This window comes from Capricornis sumatraensis, chromosome 6, assembly GCF_032405125.1.
Source record: "Capricornis sumatraensis isolate serow.1 chromosome 6, serow.2, whole genome shotgun sequence".
Classification (NCBI taxonomy): Eukaryota; Metazoa; Chordata; class Mammalia; order Artiodactyla; family Bovidae; genus Capricornis; species Capricornis sumatraensis.
The window spans coordinates 108,973,405-108,998,825 of NC_091074.1; the positions used below are offsets into that span (position 1 = coordinate 108,973,405).

A 25,421-nucleotide genomic window follows, 5' to 3' on the forward strand; every position below is an offset into this window, starting at 1 on the left:
TGCTTTCAACATGTTAAATTTCACCATGTCACCACCTTTCTCCCTTTCCATCCCTTCAAGAAGGGTGTGGTGCAAAAGCCACAAGGGAGAATCCTTGGATGAGAATTCTGCTAATTACTACTGGCTATGACACTGTCTGACCTTCTCTGTGTTATGTAACCAATTGGAGAACTGTTTTTTTCTCTCACAATACATGGGTGATCAAGTTTACAGCCAAGTAATTGTAAAACTAAAATGTCATGAGCCCTTCTAGGGGTGAAAAGGCTATGACAAGTAATGGGATTCCTAGGATAGAAGAGTGAGATAGAGCTTTGCCTGAAGTCTTCAACAGGTGATTGTAAAGGGACAAAGTACCATGTTATGTAATAAAACATGAGGGAGATGTTATCCAGACTTGAGGCAGGAGTGGGTGGTCAGCTAAGCTTTGTTGGTCAAAGAGATTTCACAGGTGAGACCAGAACCATGCATGAAAGTGAGGGGATATAGAAACAGGGTGATGCCATTTCAGACAGAGGGGTCAACACGCGCAGACGCAAAGGCAAGGGAGAACCAGCTTGAGAACACTCAGAGTTCTCTCTAGCCAGAAGAAAGAGGGGGTGAGGCTAGAAAGGTGACTGCAAGAACCACTGGGCTGAATAGGTCACTTTCAAAAGCTAGGAATTTTTTCTTAAAACAATGAGAAAAATGACAATAAGTTAGGACGTGTGACAAGCTCGCCTTGGATGCCTTTTGGAGAATGATTTTGAAAGACAGTAACATTCATCCTCAAACATGGAAAGACTTACTCACCCCGACATATCTCTATACATAAGGATGATTGAAGAACTTAATTATAGTTTTGGGGTTTTTTTTTTGCTTAACTGCTTTACTCTTTTTCTCTATGACTCCCATTTTCCTTTTGGCTCTTTTTGGTTTTCCAGAAATAGAAGTCATCACTGGGCATAAAATACGAGAAAACTGACATCACCCATTCTAAAGACATAACATGTGAAGAACAATATCACTGGATTGATTGATACAGCTATCATGGAAAAAAGTGTCAACAGAGAAGAAAGAAATGATGCACAGGAAAAGCAGAGGCATCTGTTTCTGAGGATGGAGTAGATGTATTTTTCCTTAGTCCTTCTGCTAAAGTACAGCTAAAACCTGTAGATGTTATATATAAAATAAACATGAAATGACACTGATAAGGCAGACCCGCCAAGGACCTCAAGATTCAAAGAACAACATGCTGGTAAGTTCCCTGGGCTTTCTTTTCCCTCACATATCCCCAACTTAAGAGCTGAAAGAAGCCTGGAAACCTCAAAACACCAACAGGGGTGGACAGAAAAGCTCCCAAACAACAAAACACACCTCTCTCAGACAAAGGATGAAGAAAGGGGCAGCCTAGCAAAATAGATCACTTTTGGACAATAATCAATCAACCCTATTCTAGCCAAACACTGCAGAAAAACCTGTGGCCCAAGCCGAACCTTACCAGGCAGAAGCCAAGTAGTCAGTCTAATTTCCACTCCTGCAAAGATCTAGAAAGGCGCCCCCACATGTCTGCCAGGGTTGGTATGAGAGAAGGCCAAGCAGAGAGATGGGTCTTTCATATTAATGGAGACCAAAGAGGTAAGGATGGGTGTCTTACTTCCATACTCACCCAGAAGTAACAAAGAGTCCTTCCCTGCACCACTGGAGTGGGTCTCAGAGTAGGCTCAGTGGTATATGAAAACTTGTATTACACCCAAGCAGTGAAGAGGTTCCCTCCTCGCAGTGTCAATGGAGCCCACATGGAGAGCAATCAGCAGGCATCCAGACCCCTTCCATCCCAGGAGAACCAGTGGAGGCTAGCAAAGAGCATGGACTTCCATCCACATCCAGCAGTAATGAGGATCCCCTCACACACGTACATGTCAGTGTCAGTCAACAGGGCAAATGAGGAACCTGGGTTTCTGTACTTACCTGGTGGTGTTCCTCCCTCTTCCCCCACTGGAAGAAAGTTTATATAACACTCACGAAATGACAAAATCAAAGACTTGGAGAACAGACTAGTGGTTTCAAGAGGTTAAAGTAGGGCAGTCAGGGGTAGGAGCGAAGTGTTTGTGGTTCTAAAAGGACGTGTTATGGATTCTCATGGTGGTGACACTGTCCTATAGCTTGACTGTATTAATGTCAATATCCTGGTTGTGATATTAAACTATAGCTTTGCAAGATGATACCATTGGGAAAAATTAGGAAAATGGTAATAGGGGATTTCTCTGTATTAGTTCTTGAAGCTGCACATGGCAATAATATCTCAAAACGTGTAACAAAAATTTAAAAAGTGAAAGGCAGAGAAGCAAAAATTTCAGGGTGCATCCAGAAATACCCAAGACACAGAAACTTTACCTCGGAGCCTGCAGTATCTGGGTCACTAAAGAGGTATGACTGGTTGCAGGCCAGGGATATTGCTTTATACATGGAACAGAATATGACAAAGAGTATGTATGCATATTGGAATGACTGGAGAGGACTATTCCTCCTACAGAAATTTACAATTTGAACTCTTATGCATCTATCAGTTTCTATAAAATTTTACAGTTGCCCATGAAGGTCACACATTTCTCTTTGAAATTATTCTTAGGAAACACTTTTTTTTTTCTTATTACTATAAACTGGATTTCATGACATTTTTCAAATTTAATGTTTCATTGATACGAGGTCTTTATCTTGCCACATTACAAGTTTATTCTATTAATTCTAGAGGTTTTCCATGGATTTTTTTCGATTTCCTAAGTTAGCAATAACATCATATGCAAATAGTAAAACAGCTATTTTTTGTTTTAAATATTGATGGTGGAAAGGAGTAACATGCCTTATTAACCTTTATGGTTATGCCTTTACCTATTTCACATCTAATATGTATTTGATTACTTTTTCTCATAACTTATTCTATAGTTCATAATTTATTTTCCTACAACTGCTTCCATATTTTGACAAAATCTATAAATGTCAAGGTTTTATGAAAAATTCCCCAAACGTGAACATATGCTTGCTTGGTGGCTCAGCTGGTAAAGAACCTGCCTGCAATGCAGGAGACCTGAGTTTGATCCTTGGATTGGGAAGGTCCCCTAGAGAAGGAAATGGCAAGCCACTCCAGTATCCTTGCCTGGGAAATCCCATGGACACAGAAGCCTGGAGGGCTATAGTCCACAGGGTCACAAAAAGTCACATACAACTCAGGGATTCAACTACCAACAACATATGTTACATACAGCAATAATGGTTTGCTTTGTATTTGTTAACTACTGCTTAAATGGTAAAACCCCACAATATCCTGGAATGTTCTCTTGACTGTGCTATGAATTAAAATACTACCCAAACTATCAATCATCAATACACGCAAATAGCTTTACACAGACAAACAGACATACATACATAATACCATGGTTTTAGAACTATATTTGTAAAATAATCGCAGTGTAACTAGATAACATGAAAGGCATAAATGTGTGATTAGCCACTTCCTACTGTTGCACTTGAGCTTCCAGATGGCTGACTTTGATTCTTAGCCAGTGCTTCTAAGGGTCAGTAGACTTGTTCACCTTCATTTCTCTAAAAAAGGAATGGAAAATTCCCAGGAAGTTGGGAACCAAGCAGAGTTTCCATATGCTGTGTTCTAGTATCTAAACATGCAATTTACTTTATTTACTCATTCATTCATTCACTCAAAATTTATTAATGCTGACTCCAAGTTCACAGCCATGTAGCAGAGGTGATAAAGTGGGGGACAGAGAGAGAGAGACATAGATATAATCCTCCCCTAAAGGGATTCAGAGAATATCAAAGGAAAAAAAAAACTTACCAAAAATGGTGATACCGTGTGGTAAGTGTAACCAAAAAAAAGATATTTATGAGAACCAAAAGAATCTAGATCAAAGTGTGCCAGGACAACAAGGAATGAAAGGGAAAGTTTCATAAGAAACGTGAGTTTGTTATGAATCCTGATGGACTGGTAAAACTGAACAGATAGACAAGACATGGACTAGTCTAAGCAAAGGAGGATAAATTTGGAGTCATGAAAGGGCTTTAAGCCTAGGAAAGCTGGAGCATAAGATACTGTAATGTTCATACCCAAGAGATTATTTAAGCCTGGTAGAATCGCATGACTTTCATCTTTTTATCAAACTTTCAAAAGAGATACAATAATGTTTTCTCAGTCTTTCATGAAACCATTAATTCACTTTGTCAATACAGAGCAGGTGTCGCAGCCTCAGTAGAGGGTGACATTTGCATCTTGTCACAGCTGTTTGGTGTACTATAGGCTATTTAGCAGCATCCCTGGCTGTTAGTCACTAGGCAACAGTAGTTCCTTCCAACTGTGACAATCAACAATGTCTTCAGACAAAGCCAACTGTCCCCAAACAGCAAAACCTCTCTGTTCAGAACCACCACTGGTAAAGCATCATGATTTAAATTAATCAAGGACTTACTATATGCCAAGCAGTGTTAAACTCTTTTTACACATACTATCTCATTGAACAATCCTACTTTATTAACCCCACTTCATAGACTAAGAAACTAAGGTTCACAGAGGTCAAAAAACTTGCCCAGAAAAACTCAGCAAGGAAGTGACAGAACTAGGATTCATCACTAGCATTCAGGCCACTAACTGCAATCGTAACAATTTATAGATTTATGGATTTACAAGGTTGTATAAGGGTTTCTCAAGTGGCACTAGTGGTAAAGAACCTGCATGCCAATGCAGGAGACGTAAGAGACACAGGTTCAATCCCTGCATCAGGAAGATCCCCTGGAGGAGGGCATGGCAACCCACTCCAGTATTCTTCCCTGGAGAATCTCATGGACAGAGGAGCCTGGCAGGCTACAGTCCAGAGGGTCTCAAAGAGTCGGACATGACTGAAGTGACCTAGCACACATGCACACATAAGGACTCAATCACATATCTCAGTATTGCCAGTGTATAGCAAGCTCACTGGGTCCATTATTTCTCTGAGCCTGACTTTTGTCTAGCTTCAGTTCAGTCGCTCAGTCGTGTCTGACTCTTTGCGACCCCATGGACTGCAGCACGCCAGGCCTGCCTGCTCATCACCAACTCCCGGAGTTTACTTAAATGCATGTCCATTGAGTCGGTGATGCCATCCAGCTATCTCATCCTCTGTTTTCCCCTTCTCCTCCCACCTTCAATCTTTCCCAGCATCAGGGTCTTTTCCAATGAGTCAGTTCTTTGCAGCAGGTGGCCAAAGTACTGGAGTTTCAGCTTCAGCATCAGTCCTTTTGTCTAGATTGGGCTATCACTTTCAAATTGCTAACTCTGGCTACCCTCCAAATATGGCTCATCATCTCGTATTTAGTGAGCACCAACTCCATGCAGAGCCTAGGGAACCAAACACGGGAGATGCTAAGCTACAACTGAGAAGCAACTGTTTATTTTAAATGTAGCCTGGAAAGAGCAGCAAAATATTTCTGAATCATTTCTTTGACAGATAAGGACGGTGCAATGAGTGCTATGGAATGACTGTTGGCAATAAAATGGAGCAGAGAGAGTGCTGGATTCTGGGCTCCCAGAGAGTTGGGTCTGCACACTAACATCTTCATAAATGAATGACATTAGGAAAATTTAACATTCTTTCACACTGTCTCCTGTTCTGCAAATGAGGAACATAAGCAGGCGAAGACTTTGCAAGAGGCATGTGGGTATGGCATGAATTATCTTAGAGAGATAATTTCTAGGACTTCAGTGTCCCTATGTACTCTTACCTAAACTGATGTGCCAGAGAAAGCATCTATTGCACCTTTTTTTTTTTTTGCATCTTTTGCACCTTGACACAACTGCCCTTCGTTCACTTTTCAAAAGCAACATGTACTTTTCACCTCTTCTAAATCTTGGTGCATTGCCCCAAGGCAATAAATCCCCAGCACAACTCAAAATCTTGTATCTGGAGACCCTTCAGATTAAGGCACAATAAGCAAGTCCTCTAAGAAACATTTTTTTTACTTCTTCCTTTTTTTAAAAAAAATTATCTATTTATTTGGCTGCACTGGGCTTTAGTTGCCACATGAGGATCTTCGATCTTCCTAGAAGCATCTGGAATCTTTAGTTGTAGCATGTAACCTCTGTAGCTGAGGCATGTGGGATCTAGTTCCCTGACCAGTGATCAAACCCGGACCCTCTGCATTGGGAGCGTGGAGTCATAGCCATTGATCACAAAACAAGTCCTAAAGAAACTTTTCTAGTCTTCCACATATTTCAGAAAAGTATCTTTCAACAAGATTTCCTGACACCAGAAATGGGCATTTGGTTCATTCCTGGAATTTTCGAATTCATGTATGTAGCAGGGTGGGGAGGTGGGAGTAAAATCGCTGTTCATTCGTCATTGTTCCTTTTCAAACCCCTGACTACTGTCAAAGCGTATGTCACTTGTTAAGAAAAATCCCACAAGGGCAAAACAAAGGAGAAAATAACCTTAAGAAATACTGAAGGTGGCAGCAGCTTATTTCATCCAGCTAACAAATTCAGGGTAGTGTCTCTGCCAATCACAGAATTCTAAAGTAATATGACTGCCACTAGAATGTTCATTAGCTTATTTAGCCTTTTTTCTCAGAAAAGAAATCTGATTTAGAGGATAGGTTTGACTGTTAGAAATATTTTAACAAATAGATATGGTAGGTATTAGTTCAGAAATTAAACAAGCTAGATCTATGGCTCCAAGATTTTGATAAGAATATATTAATGCACATTTTGGGTAAAATTACTTTATCAAAAACTATTCAATGGCAAAAAGTTTATTAAACTTTGTACTATTTTCTTTTTCCCAAAATTGATTAGGTTAAGCAAAATGGTTCCAAATGAAATAGTAACAGACAGTCGTTTAATAAGTCCTGGTAAACTTCCAGTCTTTGGGGGCTTCCCAGAAATTTGAGGAAGTGGATGACTGGAATGATGGGCTAAAAACTCCTTTTGCTGGTGAAAAGTTTTCCAATTCCTTAGTTTCAATAGAATTGACAAAGGACCTAAGGGAACTGTCAGCTGAGAGATCATTTAGAATCACTTTTTGATAATAGATAACTCATTTTATTTTTGGCATGCCACCCAGGAGGAATTCCTAGAACTAAGTGACATCAATTTAGCCTAACTCTTTCAAGTCCCATCTACATTTCTATATGAAGGTTTTCAGCACTAAAAGCTACAAAAATGAAACACTGAAATGAATGCTATAAGGTCTCTTATTCTAACCGTGAATGACAAATCCATGGATCCATGAATTAATGAACAAGGCATCTGATTAACAGATGAATCTCCAACAGTATCTTATTTTTATATGTAATAAGTATCAAAATGTATAATAATGCTTGACACATTATATACAAATAACAATTGAAAAAATAACAATCTGTTAGCAATTCTGGTCACAGAACATGTGAAAATTTCAACTGATATCAGCAATTTTTGTAGCAGAGAAGTAGAAGTCTGTGATCAATAAAAGGCTTTAGGACATAAAAATACTTTCATTAGAACAGAATTATATGGTGGAAGAAAACATGGAAAGTTTCTGCACTAAAAAAAAAACGTCCTTGCAGACCAACAAATTTTTGGTTACCAAAGAGGGAAGGGTGAGAGAGGGATAAACTGGGGTTTTGATTAACATATACACACTACTATTAATATATATAAAACCAACAACGACCTACTGTATAGCACAGGGAACTATACTCAATATTTTCCTCTTTCTTCAGCTGCACCATTAGGCATGTGGGCGTTAGTTCCCTGACCAGGGTTCAAACCCTTGCGCCCTGCAGAGGAAGCACAGAGTCTTAACCTCTGGACTGCCAGGAAAGGCCCTACACTCACTATTTTGTAATAACTTATAGGGGAAAAAGCAGGTTTCCCATGAAGCTCAGCTGGTAAAGAATCACCTGCAATGCAGGAGACCCTGGTTCGATCCCAGGGTCAGGAAGATCCCCTGGAGAAGGGATAGGCTACACTCCAGTATTCTGGCCTGCAGAATTCCCTGGACTGTATAGTCCATAGGGTTGCAAAGAGTTGGACAGGACTGAGCACCTTTCACTTTCATAAGGGAAAAGAATATGAAAAAGAATACATATATGTATAACTGAATCACTTTGCTGTACACCTAACACAGCACTTGTAAATCAATTACAATAAAAAAATTTAAGTGCTTGTTCATAAATGGATACTACTAGAAAGAATCAAATTTGTTCTGGTATTTAGACTTTGGTGGGAATGTTTAACAGTAATACAATAGTTTTATTTTATTTTACATTTTTATTGGAGTATAGTTGCACAATGGTTTTTAAACATCAATACAGTACTACGGAAATGCCATCTTTAAAAACCCTGTTGAAAAGTTTGGATGGCCTCTTAAAAAGCAATGAGGGGCACATGCATTTTCAATCTTTCTTCAGTGCTTATACGAGCAAAAATATTTGAAGATTACTTATTTAGCAGGTATTCATTGTTTTCCCTCCTTCTCCCCTTCACCGCTATAGGAAAGAGTTACTTATAGTGTGACTAGGGGAAAGAAGAAGGAAACAAGGAATATTCTACAATGAGAAGCAGGAATTGTTCATAGTCTTTTTTCTGACAATTTCAGAATATTGGGTATATTTTTATGAATATTTCTAAAGAAAACGACATACTGACTTTGGGAGGTCTCCACTCAAGACAGTAATGGAGGATGATCCCCGGGTCACCTTCTCCCACAACACACACCGAATTTGCAGCTATAATACATATGGGACAACTTCCTCTGAAAAACCCTAAAGGTCGTCTAAGCAACTACAACACATTGAGCAAGGCTTCCCAAGTGGCACGGTGGTAAAGAATCTGCCTGCCAATGAGGGTGTCATCCCTGATTTGTGAAGATTCCCCAGAGAAAGAAGGTCCGTCTAGTCAAGGTTATGTGTGGTTTTTCCAATAGCCATGTATGGATGTGAGAGTTTGAATATAAAGAAAGCTGAGTGCAGAAGAATTGATGCTTTGGAACTGTGGTGTTGGAGAAGACTCGAGAGTCCCTTGGACTGCAAGGAGATCCAACCAGTCCATCCTAGAGGAGATCAGTCCTGAGTGATAATTGGAAGGACTGATGTTGAAGCTGAAACTCCAATACTTTGGCCACCTGATGCAAAGAGCTGACTCATTTGAAAAAGCTGTGATGCTGGGAAAGATTGAAAGCAGGAGGAGAAGGGGACAAAGGAGGATGAGATGGTTGGATGGCATTACCGACTCAACGGACAAGTTTGGGTAAACTCCGGGAGTTGGTGATGGACAGGGAAGCCTGGCGTGCTGCAGTCCATGGGGTCACAAAGAGTCGGACACGACTGAGTGTGCACACACACACACACACTGAGCCAAGGAGACAAAGCCCCCATAGAAGCAGGCAGGAGGAGCTGGGACAAAACCTCATCATAAACCCCATCCTAGCATGCCCACCCACAAATCAGAGAGAACTCAAAGCCTGGAGCTGCTCCCTGAGGAGGGAGGAGTTGAACCCCACAGTGGGCTCCCAACTTGTAACACTTGCCTCTGAGAGACAATAGCCCAAAACATTTAGCTTTGAAATCCAACAGGGCTCAAGTCCTAGAAACCCACAGACTGTAAAGAACTGAGAAACGCCTCTTAATGGGGTCTTTCATGACTCACCTGCCCCAGGGCTCAACGCAGAGGCAGAGGGTCTGGAGGCATCCAGATTTGATATGACCAAGGTTCATTTCCACCTCATGAGAAGAGTTGACTCACTGGAAAAGACTGATGCTGGGAGGGATTAGGGGCAGGAGAAGAAGGGGACGACAGAGGATGAGATGGCTGGATGGCATCACTGACTCGATGGACGCGAGTCTGGGTGAACTCCGGGAGTTGGTGATGGACAGGGAGGCCTGGCATGCTGCGATTCATGGGGTCGCAAAGAGTCGGACACGACTGAGCGACTGAACTGAAAGTTCATTTGCTCATCTTAAAGCGTCTGAGTTTAGACACACACAGAGGCCTGCAGGCTGGCGGACACCATCTTTTACCCTCTTTCTCTTCCTCAAGCTGGCCAGTGGATACCATCTTTTTTCTTATTTCCTTCTTTCTCCCAACAGGCACCATCTCTATTTTCTTCCTCTGCTATGCTCTAGAGCCACAGCACCTCCAAAAGCGGAGCTTCAAACGTGGCCGGTGCCCCGGTTTTGGGGGCTGCTGAGTAGCCGCTACCCATAGATTGCTCGGCTCTGGAAGTGGGTGGGACTTATGCTCATGGGTCCCAAGGGAGAAAGAGCAACCAATGGAGAAAAAGTTCTTAAACCGCTTCCGCCCCCAAGAGACAGGAAGAGGCAATAGCTCCCGGGAGCGCAGACTTTGTTAATTAACCATTCATTCTAGCTGCAGCCCGAAGGGCAGGTTTCTAATTAAATCCACGTCTAAGTGCTATTTACAATCCTTTCCAGAGCTCTCCAAGGGGAGGTGCTAACTTCATGCTCTCCCTGAACAAACCAAAATTCCAGGATCTCCCAGAGGGAGGCTTCACACGTGTCTGGTGGCTGGGTTTTGAGGCTGCCTCCCAGGAGATGCTCCGGGATTGCCTGGCTCTGGAGATGGTGGTGGGGGGTGGGGGTTAGCTGCTTTGGAGTCCTCTGGGCCTTATAACAGTGGGAGAGACTGTTCTGGCAGGCTAGCACCCCCAGGGCACTGCACAGACTATAGCCTGAAGCACTGTGCTGACTTTCTATGAAAGAGGCCTATTTGCTTGTTCTGGAGCCTGAGGGGTAGTCTCAGGTTTGCCAAGTACACAGAGGCCTAGAGAGGTGCTCTCAGGGAACCCGGACAGTTGGATGCCATCTTTACTTGCTCTCTCTGTCTCGCCACACCTTGCTGATACGTCCTGGACAGGAATTTAGACGCTCCTCTGGAGCCCCAATTTTTGTGACTACCACTCTGGGGGACACCTCCAGATGGCCCGGCTCTGGCAGCCAGTGAGTCTTCCACTACTAGACTGTATGTATTTGCATACTTTAAAAGCTGCTGCCTGAAGGTATGAATTCCAAACAGCCTGAATCTAGGGGCTGACTGAGATCCTCCCCATTGGAACACCTGCAGGTTTTGGCACACCCTCAACTAATGGGAGCCATTAAAAATAAAAATGCAGCTGGTGCTGCTAAGTCACTTCAGTCGTGTCCGACTCTGTGCGACTCCATAGACGACAGCCCACCAGGCTCCCCCGTCCCTCGGATTCGCCAGGCAAGAACACTGGAGTGGGTTCCCGTTTCCCTCTCCAATGCATGAAAGTGAAAAGTGAAAGTGAAGTCACTCAGTCGTGTCCAACCCTCAGCAACCCCATGGACCACAGCTTTCCAGGCTCCTCCGTCCATGGGATTTTCCAGGCAAGAGTATTGGAGTGGGGTGCCATAAAAATAAAAATAGGCTGTCCTATATAGCTCAGCGAACTCGACTCAATAATGCTTTGCTGCTGCTGCTGCTAAGTAGCTTCAGTCATGTCTGACTCTGTGTGACCCCACAGACGACTCCCCACCAAGTTCCTCTGTCCCTGAGATTCTCCAGGCAAGAATACTGGAGTGGGTTGCCATTTCCTTCTCCAATGCATGCATGCATGCTAAGGCGCTTCAGCTGTGTCTGACTGTGCGACCACATGGACAGCAGCCCACTAGGCTCCTCTGTCCATGGGATTCTCTTGGCAAGAACACTGGAGTGGGTTGACATTTCCTTCTCCACAATAATGCTCTATGGTGATCTAAATGGGAAAGAAATGCAAAAAAGATGGGATATATGTATAGGTAGAGCTGATTCACTTTACTGCACAGTAGAAACTAACGCAATATTGTAAAGCAATTCTACTCCAGTAAAATTTAAAAAAAAAAATAATAAAGTACAATAAAACAAGCTGCTTGGACAATCACAAAAGCTTAAGAGAACCAAGAGCTAGGGAGGGTTGAAAAATACAGGTCATCTCCTATATGGGGCCACTTCTTCAAGACTGAGAGCTGTCTGTTTTATCTAATGCATAGAAAGCAATGTAGGGAGACAAGGAAAATGAAGAAAGAGAGAAATATGTTCTAATCAAAGGAATAAGACAAAACTTCAGGGAAAAAAAACCCACCTTAAATAGAGATAAGTAATTTGCCTGATAAAGAGTTCAAAGTCATGGTCATAAAGATGCTCACCAAACTCTAAGAAAACCGAGCGAACACAGTGAGAACTTCAACAAGAAACAGAAGCTATAGTAAAGTACCAAACAGAAGTCCCAGAGCTGAAGAAGACAATAACTGAACTGAAAAGTATTCTGACTTTGAAGTTGGGTAGTGTTTCACACCTACAGTCTAATGATACATTTCGTCCTGTTTTAACAATTATGATAGACTGGAAATCACACCATCAGGACTAAATCCCTACCTCATTCAGTGGCAAACCAAACTAACTAGCCCAGTCTAGGCAGCAGTGACCCATCCTCCTCAAGCTGATGAGAGCCACTGTCAACATGCCAGCAACACTCCCTCATAAAAAAGTGAATAGGAATACATTGTACAAATTCCTTACACCTTACAAATCCATTATTAGGCACAGCCAGGGAAGTTTTCTGGGGGAAAAAAATAGCTCTGCTCTGCTCAGAGAACAAGATTTCCAAATGTTCTGGTTTCTATTCAAGAATGTCTACAGCTCTCTGTCCTTTCTCTTTCCAAAGAAATGATATAGTAGTCAGACAGGAAAATGAGTGTGTGTGCAGGGTGAGGGTGGGGATTTGTGTGCATATATTTACATGTGTAATAAGATATTTCCATGTAAATATTTCACTGTTTCCATTTCTATTGTGTAGCCTCCTTTTATGAAAAATAATATAACTGGGGCTTTGGCTCATTATCTGGTCCTCAGCGTTGGCCCCCATCCAGGTATAATTTTCAACCTGCTCACCATTCCAAATTCACTGAAATGGAGCTGTTGCCTGCAAAGCAGTGTCCTCAAGATGTCTATTGTCTCCATACTCTCTCTCGAATCCCTTGAGGGGAAATTCACAACAGCTGCAACTGCTTGGATTTACAACAGGAGTTCATTGGCTATGCACAACTAGCCTTTTAAAATGACTCATCTAGGGAATTAACCATTACCATGCATTGTATTTGATTAATTGTTGACAAAAGTTAACCAAATATCAATATTTGGCATTCAAGTAAACTGAATACATTCTTAAAAAGTCTTACCACGTGCCTTTGTGCTAAGGATCCCATGCTGCCCAAGGCGGATGTGGACACCAAACAATTGCCTCAGATTTAGATGAGTTCTTTGTTTGCTCAACATTCTGGTATTAAACTTGGCCTCATACTTATATCTGTTTTCTTGATGGGCACTGAAAGCAGGCAATGGGGATGCACAGTGAACTAGAAAACCACTGCCCATTAAATCACTAGTCTGATGAAGTAGGCACAAGGCAAACAGTTAGTTGTGGTGGGAAAGGGGACTTGAAGAAGCAGGAAAAAAGGTCTGAGGGATGAAATCATGGTATTTGGAGGAAACTATAACTAGTTCCAGCTTTTAGCTCAAAGGGTAAAGAGAGGTCAAATCATACAACCTTTGTGCTCTGTTAAGGAACTTATAGCTTATTCCATGAAGTGAAAGTCGCTCAGTCATCTCAGACTCTTAGCAACCCCATGGACTATACAGTTCATGGAATTCTCCAGGCTGGAATACTGGAGTGGGTAGCCATTCCCTTCTCCAGGGTATCTTCCCAACCCAGGGATCAAACCGAGGTCTCCCACAATGCAGGTGGATTCTTTACCAGCTGAGCCACTAGGGAAGCCCAGCTTATTCCGTAAATGAGTAATAATTAAAAAACTGTATGCAGTGGCCAGACCGGGTTAGTCCTTTCTGTCATTCACTCTCTTCTTTTCCTGCCTTGTATTAGATTGAACTGCATGAAACTGCGACCTCGTGGGTTGAAAGTAAACAAATACTGATGCTCTCATAAGGGTCAAATTAATACTTAACAGCACTTTGCAATTATATTTTTAATTATGTTTATCTGTTAAATGTCTATCTCTGCGGCTAGATGGTAGACTCCAGAGCCGGACAATTTTGGTTCATAAATCAGCTCTTATTAGCTGTGTGACTCTGGATAAGTTACTTAACCTCTCAGACTTCTAGTTTCCTTGTCTCTAAAGTGGAACACTATTCCTGAAAATTATTTTGAACATTAAGGAGTCAATATATATCAATGCTTGAAATGGTATTTGAGATATAGTAAAGTGAATGTCATGGAAAAAGCAAGAGAGTTCCAGAAAAACATCTATTTCTGCTTTATTGACTATGCCAAAGCCTTTGACTATGTGGATCACAATAAACTGTGGAAAATTCTACAAGAGATGGGAATACTAGACCACCTAACCTGCCTCTTGAGAAATCTGTATGCAGGCCAGGAAGCAACAGTTAGAACTGGACATGGAACAACAGACTGGTTCCAAATAGGAAAAGGAGTACGTCAAGGCTGTATATTGTCACCCTGCTTATTTAACTTCTATGCAGAGTACATCATGAGAAATGCTGGACTGGAAGAAGCACAAGCTGGAATCAAGATTGCTGGGAGAAATATCAATAACCTCAGATATGCAGATGACACCACCCTTATGGCAGAAAGTGAAGAGGAACTAAAAAGCCTCTTGATGAAAGTGAAAGAGGAGAGTGAAAAAGTTGGCTTAAAGCTCAACATTCAGAAAACGAAGATCATGGCATCCGGTCCCATTTCTTCATGGGAAATAGATGGGGAAACAGTGGAAACAGTGTCAGACTTTAATTTTTTGGGCTCCAAAATCACTGCAGATGGTGATTGCAGCCATGAAATTAAAAGACGCTTACTCCTTGGAAGAAAAGTTATGATCAACCTAGATAGCATACTCAAAAGCAAAGACGTTACTTTGCCGACTAAGGTCCATCAAGTCAAGGCTATGGTTTTTCCAGTAGTCATGTATGGATGTGAGAGTTGGACTGTGAGGAAAGCTGAGTGCCGAAGAATTGATGCTTTTGAACTGCGATGTTGGAGAAGACTCTTGAGAGTCCCTTGGACTGCAAGAAGATCCAACCAGTCCATTCCGAAGGAGATCAGCCCTGGGATTTCTTTGGAGGGAATGATGCTAAAGCTGAAACTGCAATACTTTGGCCACCTCATGCGAAGAGTTGACTCATTGGAAAATACTTTGATGCTGGGAGGGATTGGGGGCAGGAGGAGAAGGGGACGACAGAGGATGAGATGGCTGGATGGCATCACTGACTCGATGGATGTAAATCTGAGTGAACTCCGGGAGTTGGTGATGGACAGGGAGGCCTGGCGTGCTGCGATTCATGGGGTCGTGAAGAGTCGGACACAACTGAGCGACTGAACTGAACTGAAAGTGAAAGTCAGTCATGTCTGACTCTTTGCAACCCCATGGATATTTAGTCTGTGGGATTCTCCAGGCCAGAATACTGGAGAGGGTACCCATTCCCTTCTCCAGGGGATCCTCCCAACTCAGGGATCATACCGAGGTCTCCTGCATTGCAGGCAGATTCATACAGTAAGTGCCACTAAAATATTGATATTAGCTATTATTATCATCATCAGTTATTACTGCTATCATCAGCATCAGCCTCTTCATCACTTTCAAATGCCTTTGTTCACTGTGAAGAACGAGGAAATCAACCTAGAGCTAGAAATTGGAAGCACCTTCTTTCTGTTAGATTCCATAGGTTTTCAGTCTTCTTCCCTTAGCTTAAGTTCAATTACTAATCCTAGAAGGATATTTCCTCAACCTTTTAAACCTGCTCATGTAGTATTAAAATCCCATACCTGAATTTCTGAATTATACAAAATACCTGCAGTAAATGAAGATGAGTTATGTCAGTTTTTTTAAAAAGACAAAATATCAACAGCCTTTCATAAAGCACTGTCGTACAACCAAAAAATAAAAACTTCCTTCGTGGGATGCACTTTCCTCATCTCCCAAGCAAATGTTGAGAAAGACCCTTATAGATATCTCTAGTATTCTGTGAAGTTAACTAACAAATACAGTCTGCCTCAGCATGTAACTTTTCCCCAATCAAGCCAACAATCTCTACTTCAGTATAAAATGGCACAGTATCCTACTGCCTTTTCTCACGCAGGATTCTTGCTTTTCACTGGATACTCATTAGGTCAATATGCTGTCCACCTGCAGCAGCTGCAATGGTTCTTGATGGCACTCACTTGCATGCAGGGATTCTCCTTATCCTCCCGACAGCACGATTTCTCAAGTGAAGGCCACTAGTCTCACCCAGAAGAGTAGGATTTACAAAAGAGATGCTGTCCTTTATCTTCCAGTATCTCGTTCTTGAGATTAGCATGTTAGTGTTCATTCATTAGTTTTCTCACAATATTATCTCATAACAATAACTACCACTGATTGAGAACTGACATGCCAGATACTGTCCTAGGCACTCCAAGTGTATTCTCTCCATCACCCAACCATCTATCTATCTATACATATGTATATTCACACCCATATCTACAGATATACTTAAGTATACATATATATTGGGTTGGCCAAAAAGTTTGTTTGGGTTTTTTATACAATGTTACAGAACAGTCTAAATGAATGTTTTGGCCAACCCACTACGTACATATACATATATGCTATGCTATGCTATGCTAAGTCGCTTCAGTCATGTCCGAGTCTGTGCGACCCCATAGACGGCAGCCCACCAGGCTCCCCCATCCCTCGGATTCTCCAGGCAAGAACACTGGAGTGGGTTGCCATTTCCTTCTCCAATGCATGAAAGTGAAAAGTGAAAGTGAAGTCGCTCAGTTGTATCTGACTCTTAGCAACCCCATGGACTGCAGCCCACCAGGCTCCTCCATCCATGGGATTTTCCAGGCAAGAGTACTGGAGTGGGGTGCCATTCCCTTCTCCACTGGGATCTTCCTGACCCAGGGAGATTTTTTATCATCTGAGCCATTGGGTGTATGTATATATACACCCAGTGGCTCAGATGACAAAGAATACACACACACACACACATACACACACACACATAAAACTATACCATTACGAAGCCCATTTTACAGAAGGAACAGAGAATTAGAAGGAATTAATCATTCAAAGTGACATAGTTTGTGTCAGAGGCTGAAAGTGAGCCAGTCTTTCTGCATTTTTAAACACTTTGAGTACAATTCAGTGTTTACGGTTTCTGAAAAGCAATGAATCCAAGAAGCTTTACAGGAAAAAAAAATGCAAAATAAGCAGTATGATATCTTGGAAATAGGATTTAGAGAAAAATGTCTTGGGTCCCTTCCTGAGTCCTGCTGATTGTGGGTGGGATATGCCCTCTTGAGCAAAATACTCACCTTTCCCTGAGACCTCAATTTCCTCTTGTAGAATGAAGAGTTTAGAGCAGATAATCTCTAAGGTTTCTTTTGGCTTGAAAGATAAATGATTTGCTCTGGAAAGGCATTGTTTCTACGGTGAGGATAAGTGCTCAGAATTCCAACTATTCTGAATGGAAGGTAACATTCTCTCCTGAAGCAATAAGGTAACTATCGTCTAGCCATCCTTCAGATCTTGGTTTGCTACTGCTACTACTGCTAAGTCGCTTCAGTCGTGTCCGACTCTGTGTGACCCCATCGACAGCAGCCCACCAGGCTCCCCTGTCCCTCGGATTCTCCAGGCAAGAACACTGGAGTGGGTTGCCATTTCCTTCTCCAATGCATGAAAGTGAAAAGTCAAAGTGAAGTCACTCAGTCGTGTCCGACCCTCAGCGACCCCATGGACTACAGCCTACCAGGCTCCTCCGTCCATGGGATTTTCCAGGCAGGAGTACTGGAGTAGGGTGCCATTGCCTTCTCCCAGATCTTGGTTTAGAGAGCAGGATATTAGTCTAACCTTCCCTGGGATCCCTCCTTCATCCTGTATCAACACAGCACAGTCTGCGATACAAACTGCTTTGTGTAGCTAGATTGCAAGTTCCTAGAAGGTAGGTACCATGTCTATCGGTCCACTGAACCCCTGCCTGGTGCCTAGCACAGGGCTTGGCACAGAGAAAGTGCTCAGGAACGTCTATCAGCGAACTATATTTTAAAAGGGGCTCACGGCTTCCAGGTTTTCAGTACTGGATGATGTAGAGCTAATATTTCTTTCTGCCTTTCCAAGCGGTAAGAGTCTAGTAATGAGTCCTTCAGGTCACAGGAAGGTTATAATTTATTTTCTTAGCTCGTAGCATACAGAAGCCAGTGATGAGCAGAGCCTACCACAAGTGTGCAAAGCACAACTCAGAGTTCTGATACCACTTACTCCCATCCCTAAGAAACAAATATCAAAGATGATAACATCAAGTTTTATATCAATGAACTGGATCTAGCTGAAATCTTGCACATAAGCAAGGCTTACTAACTGAAGCAAAGGGATGGATAAATGAATCCTTTTGTGCTTGGTGTTCTTGGCTAGAACCAGCAGCCAAAGTGCTTCTGTCCCCTCTGCTGAGGCTGCACTGATGGGCCCACCCACTGTATACATCTTAAAGGCAGCTGTGCTTTTCAGCCTGGAATGCACAACTGGTGGCAGCCACAGTGACTTGGGTAACTGGGGGCAGAGGGTTTGTGAACTGCCTCCCTGTCTTCATGCAGCCTGTCCCCTGGGATGCAAGATTACAGTGCCCAGGAGCAGTAGGGGCTGGGCACAGCATGGCTGAGGCTGCTGGGCAGCCATTCGGCAGTGGCTTATTGGTAGGGAGCAGCTCAGTCTCAGACCACACGGAAACAGACGTGCTGACTACAGCATGCAGCAAAGAAAATGAGAGCTTCTGACTGTTTGGTGGGCTCGGACGGGTGGAGGGAAGGAGGGGGCGTCAGGGAGGCTGCCAAGCTGCGCTGTTCATGGAAGTGTGGGAAGACTCAAGGGGAGGCGTTTTGCCAACTCAGAGGCAGTTGGGCTGACTCTCTACAACCCCCCTTTTTTCCCTGCTTAAATGAGAAATCCTGCTGGGTGGAATGGGAATGGGGCCAAGAAAGGAGTGATTCTGCTGGGCAAGCGTGGATGCTCGCACCCAGGAAGGGTGTCTGCCAGATGGGATCAGGACCAGTGGGAGGGGGTAGGGGAGGAGGAGGAGAAGAAACTGAGGGAAGGGCGATGAGGAGCAATGAGAATGAAAGTCAGTATCGGAGATTGGGACCAGCAGATGCCACCACTTATATACAGCACAGGAAGCTATACTCAATGTCCTGCGAGAAACCACAATGAAAAAGAGGATTAAAAGAGAGGATGCATACATGTATAACTGAATCACTTTGCTGTACAGGAGAAACTAACAACATTGTAAATCAACTACACTTCCATTTTAAAAAAGAAATAACAGCAAGCAGAAAAAGCAAAAAGAAATGTTCCACGAGGAGAAGAAAAGGGAGAAAAACAGAGCAGGTCAAAACTGGGAAGTTCAGCCCTGGAAGAGCCACGTTTCTGTGTTACAGAGCAGACCTAGCTACCTTCCAAATGTCAAAATGAAACAGCGTTCACATCAAACAAGCAGTGAAAGACCACACCGGACAGTATAAAGTAAGCCTACTGCCCGGAAATTCTCCTGGTGGGTGTTAATTTCCATGGGAATACATTTTTCCCAAGCAGCAAACCAGGGAAGAGTTGTTTAAAAAGAAACAAAAAAACCCTCTAAAAACCATGCTGCTTTTTAAGTAAAGTAGAACAAATAAAATGCTGTCACAGAAAAACCACACACTGCTTCTAAATAGTTGCTCTATCCTAAAATATAATTTAAAACACAAGAATCCTAAGTTGTTTTTCTAACAAAATATTAAAATTACAAAGATATTGTGGTAAGGAAACCTAGAGGTAAAATTACAGATGTCAAAGAAGTGAATTCCATTTTGAAGTGATGTCACTTTTTTTTAGAGCTTTTTGATGTTCCTTTGCAGAGACTTAGGAGGAGCTAAAAGACCATAAAGTGAATGTTACATTTTTTGGTGACAATCCCACAAGTTCCAGGTACCCTGAGGACCAGAATCCCACTTGTTTCAGTCTCTCACAGAGGCTGAAGCATATTTTGATGATTTGGCTATTGACTGATTACAAATAAAAAGCCCCCAACCTTCCCCGTTCCCAGATCTTGATCTAGACTTCAAGAGGTCCTTGAAGCCTTCCACTTCCTCTTGGAACTCTGTGCCCACCAGGTGAACAAGACTGGGCTGGCCTCATGGAGTCTCAGAAGCCACATGAACAACACCCTAGAGGTCCTGGGCAAGCCATTTTAGACGAGCCTCCAGCTAGTTGATGCCCAAACAGGTGAGAGAACTCAGATAAGATCAGCAGGGCCGCCAACCCTACTCATGGTCAACAACAAATTGAGGACCAAAAGTGCTGCCCAACTGATTCACTGATTCATGAGCAATATCAATAGTCTTGGGACTTCCCAGGTGGTCCGGGGCTTAAGACTTTGCTTTCCAATGCAGGGGGTGCACGTTCCATCCCTCGTCGGGGAACTAAGATCCCACGTGCCTCGTGGCCAAAAAAATCAAAATATAAAATGAAGCAATATTGTAAAAAATTCAAGAAAGACTTTAAAAATGGTCCATATTAAAAAAAAAAAATCTAAAACCAATACTAAATTCTTAGTGGCTAAGCCATTGAGTGTGGGGCTTCTTTCCTACAGAGCAGCAAGGCAACTGATATAGTTGACACAGACCAGACACTCACCTGTGCATTCGTACTGGAGACCTTTCCCGTAATAGCCCTTCTCGCAGATGCACTCAAACTGACCCGTGTGAGTCCCACATTTGCAGCTTGCCATCTGGTCACAGCAGTCTTTGCCGGCTTCACACAGATAGGAGCAATGGGACATATCCTCTTGAATAAAACTCCCAGAAGGCAGATCTGCAAGCACATATGACAGGGAGGTCATAAAAAAAAAAAAAAAAAAAAGGAATGAGCAGTGGAATGTTACATTCTCTTGTTACGAGGAAATATCTTTTCATTTCCGTCAAATTCCCAATCGCTCCCCACTCCCATCTGAATAGCAAAGTGTGTGATTTGCACAAGCACAGGCTGGGCATTTGGTGCAGCCAGTTAAGCTCTTTCAGTCTAGGACCTCATCCTCAGTTCTCCAGGCCAGGCAGGGTCAGGCAGAAATTGAGTCGTTTCAGCGAGGAATCTCCAGATGCAGCAGGAAGTTATGCAGTCGGTTCTCCAGGTCAGTCTCCTGGCTTCCCAACCAGCATGAGGTCAGGCAGCAGTAACCAGATTTCTAGAGTCCCTGCTCAAATAAACAAATAAAGCTGCAGCCCTGACTGCTGCCTAAGGGTGTTGATTGTGGGCAACTGACTTGAAACACATACCTTTACTTTTATAATTATTTGATTAAAGACTGAAACAATGGTACCACACAAGTTGAATCACAGAACTAGGATCTGGTTTGTCTCTCAATTCTAAATAAGTTTTCACGTGTAAAAGGTGACCACTACTGATTACTCGAGCCATGCTCTGAAGTGAGCCATGCTCTGAAGTGAGCCATGCTGGGAATTCAACAACCCAGGCAGAGCTGTCCTATTCTGAAAGTGACTTAACAGGGCAGGGTAAAGTTGATTACGACTTACCAAGAATCAATGGCCTAGATTCAGGCACAGTAAGTTCTATTTACCCTGTGGAAGACGTTCAAAAGTCTCAGCCTAAATTTCAGTACTAGGTCCATGGTGGTAGGCCCAGAAACAGTGATGGGCTCACAGTAGGAACACAAAGGGGTGAGTTTCAGCAACATACATGAACTGCTAATGAATACCCAGAAAAGAGACAGGTGATGGCCTCAGTTATGGAACATCTCTCTCAATGCATTAAGACCTGAACAATAATAGACAGAGACAAAGTAAAGGGAAGATTCCAGCCCTAAGGGAAAGAGACTAGTACAGCCAAGTACCCTATTAAAGTCCCACTCAATAGACTGTGGTGTGGGTATAAGGTCTGTGACATGGGCACCTAGGAATTACCTCTGAGACACAGGTTGATCTGGCAGTCCAGGGAGCAAGAAAAATGGAGCTGTAAGATTGGTACACTGGCATTTAGGTCTGGGAGAGATAAGTGAACAACTTGTATATGGGGAAAGCTATTATTCTGGAACCTACGTCCACTGAGAATGGCCACAAACACGGACAGTCTTGAGGCCAAAATTGTGCTACATTGTCTCAGTCATATCCAGCTATTTGCGACCTCATGGTCTGTAGCCCTCCTGGCTCCTCTGTCCACGGGATTCTGCAGGCAAGAATATTGGAGTGGGTTGCCATTTCCTTCTCCAGGGGATCTTTCTGACTCAGGGATTGAACTTGTGTCTGTTAAGTCTCTTGTGTTGGCAGGTGGGTTCTTTACCACTAGAGCTACCCTGGGAATCTAAAAAGTGGATCCATCCAAATTGAAAGTAGTTTCAGCAGACCCAAAAATACAGAGAACTGGTGGTTACCAGTAGGGGGACGGGCAATAGAGGGGTGGTGGAGTGAGAGGTACAAACTATTGGATGTGAATTAGGCTGCAAGGATGTATTGTACAACATGGGGAATACAGCCAGTATTTTGCAATAACTGTAAATGGAAAGTAACCTTTAACAATTATATGAAAAAAAAAAACTATTAAAAAAAAAGGATGCAACTTCAGAGGACACCAAGACAGGGGAAATGAGGTTAATTTCTTTTGCTTTGATCATGTTTTTCAGAAAAAAAAACCAAGATCTTTTATTACGGAATCTGGAAACTCCATCTGAGTAGTACACATTTTAGATACTAATTTACAGTAATAAAAGTTATGCCTTTCAAAACCCTGTTGCAATATGGTAACCAAAATCCTTTCCTTGAAGACTCTGTCCCATCCAGTTTCTGACTCGCATTAGGGCAGAAGGCCCCCATCCTACAAGACAGAATGTTGGTAGGACTCGAAACAAGTCCTCTACGACACAGCTAATAACACTCATAATTTCATAATCTCAGCTAGTGCAACAGCCATTCTGTCTTTCCACTCAACTTATCACTTTTCCCAGAGAAAAGGACAAACAAAAAAAGTCCCAGGTAGTGACTTTCTGCCATGTGCCAAATATTACATTGGTGAAATTTAAATATTTTATTTAATCCTCTTGACAAAACTATATGGCACATGTTATTACAGCTCCATTTTAAAAGCAGAGAAAACTGAAGGTCATTGATGTTAGATGAATTGCCTAAAATAATAGGAATAATGGACAGTTATTGACAGCTTAGTATTATAAACTCTCAGTAAGTTTTCTAGTCACTTTCTATATATTAATCCATATATTCCTTGGAACAAACCTATGAAGTAGGTAGTCTTCTTGTATCCTATGTCATCAATAAGAAATCTAAGGAGTACAAAAGTTAAATAATTTGGTCAAAGCCACTCAGTTACTAGTTGACTGATTGGGACTTTTTTTGCTATATCCATAGGTAGCCTGAGATGCTGCTTCAAACTCTTCTGTTGGAACTACAGTAGGGCCAACCCATTTATCTTGTATGTATATGAGTCACTCAGTTGTGTCCAACTCTTTGTGATCCCATGGACTATATAGCCCCTCAGGCTCCTCTATCCATGGAATTCTCCAAACAAGAATATTGGAGTGGGTAGCCATTCCCTTCTCCCAGGGATCTTCCTGACCCAGAGATTGAACTGGGTGTCCTACATTGCAACAGAGTCTTTACCATCTGAGCCATCAGGGAAGCTTATCACTAATTGTGAGGAAATCTTGTGTTGCCATGATTTACCCATCAGACAATCTTTTACATGGATATCTGAAAGATCAAGCCTAATTTGCTCCATGGCTTTGGTCTGAGGCTATATCCTCAATCCCCTACTTCCAATCTACACTTTCTCTTCTGGATCACAGCAACATACATGCCCATACTACACCTGGAAGTTCATCATCTGTCATTCAACTAAACACTATAAACAGTGTACAGAGAACTTAACGAATGGATTTACTGATGCTATCCTCCATTGCTCTCACTGCTCTTCAGTTTATCCATAAGCATATCATATCAATCTTCAAACTGTCAGGTCAATAAATACATGTTAAGTATTTATTATCCCTCTAATCTTCAGAAATATTTCTGGAAACATTCTGGTGAGATTCATGAAGCCTGTCTCTCAATGTTTACTTCATCCTTCCCGATAAGTGTAGATGAAATCTAAGTCAAGGTTTCTGACTCCGTGTGTGGCCTTAAAACACACCTCCATTCATTCCACTGATTCAAATGGTCTCGGGTGGAAGCATATGGATATTTTAGTGAAAATATATCACAGCTGTTAAAAAGCAAAACAATATTCCTGTTGCAAGGTCAGAATGTCATCTCTATGTATGAAGTTTAACACATCTCATAATACACAAGAGACATATATGGCTATCATGCTCAGCAAAGACCCCATAGGGCTTGGTATTGTCTTCCCTGCAGGGTGGGTTTCAAGCAGTAAGCAAGAAGGAAACCCCATATAAAGGCACTGTGGTATGCCATTAAGTTTCCATTACCTTCATGCAATGCCCGGCGAGCTAAAGCCTCAAATTCTTCAAAACTGTGGAGCAGATAGCAATGTTCCTCCTTTGGGATGGAAGCCATGTCATTCAGCTCTCGAATGTTTCCTTGCCATATGCCAAATGTAAAGATTTCCACTCCAAAATCTCGCAGAGATGCTGCAATGGGCCTTGGATCTCCCCCGTTGGAATATCCATCCGTAATGAGAAATATAACTTTTGTTGAGTTTTCTCTAGAATGACGAAGAATTTGCTGTAATAAAACAGAGAAAGTTAGTATGAGTTTGTATTGTGTGTCCTACTCTGCGCCTCCCTTATTAGGCAATGGAGTGCTTGTGTCGACCATTAACATTCTACAAGCGTGAGGAACGGAACACTGATCAATGAGGGTAAAACCAACAGGCACAGATAAGCGCCTACAATGGTCCTCTCACAGAACCATAATAAAACTCAAAAGCATTCTGTATCATCATCGGCATCCTCATTATCACTATGATTATTGCCATGCGTGCTAAGTTGCTTCAGTCATGTCCGACTCTGTGTGACCCCATGGACTGTAGCCCGCCAGGCTCCTTGGTCCATGGGGATTCTCTTGACAAGAATACTGGAGTGGATTATTATGCCCTCCTTCAAGGGATCTTCCCAACCCAGGGATCGAACCCAGGTCTTCCTCATTGAGGGAAGATTCTTTACTGTTTGAGCCACCGTGGAAGTCCATAAAAATTACTTAGCATAGAGCTTGCTAATAAAGAGCAACAAATGTTTATGGAATGAATTTGTATTAATATTATCAATTATTGTTAAGCTATTTTTAAATTGATTTTCAGGCTCAAAATTTGGACCAAATCTGAGTCCTATATATCTACTTCCCAGCATATCTAGCTGCTGCTGCTGCTGCTAAGTCACT

The 25,421-nt window shown here is 42.4% G+C and overlaps 1 protein-coding gene across 1 annotated transcript in view; it reads right to left on the bottom strand.

The window, feature by feature from the left end:
- Positions 1-25,421, bottom strand: part of SVEP1 (sushi, von Willebrand factor type A, EGF and pentraxin domain containing 1) — a 202,616-nt gene that overhangs the window by 142,597 nt on the left and 34,598 nt on the right. The window contains exons 2-3 of the mRNA XM_068973794.1: positions 24,512-24,767; positions 20,698-20,874 (exon numbers count right to left, since the gene is read on the bottom strand). Coding sequence (XP_068829895.1) covers positions 20,698-20,874; positions 24,512-24,767 — 433 coding nt within the window. The remainder of the gene's footprint in view (positions 1-20,697; positions 20,875-24,511; positions 24,768-25,421) is intronic.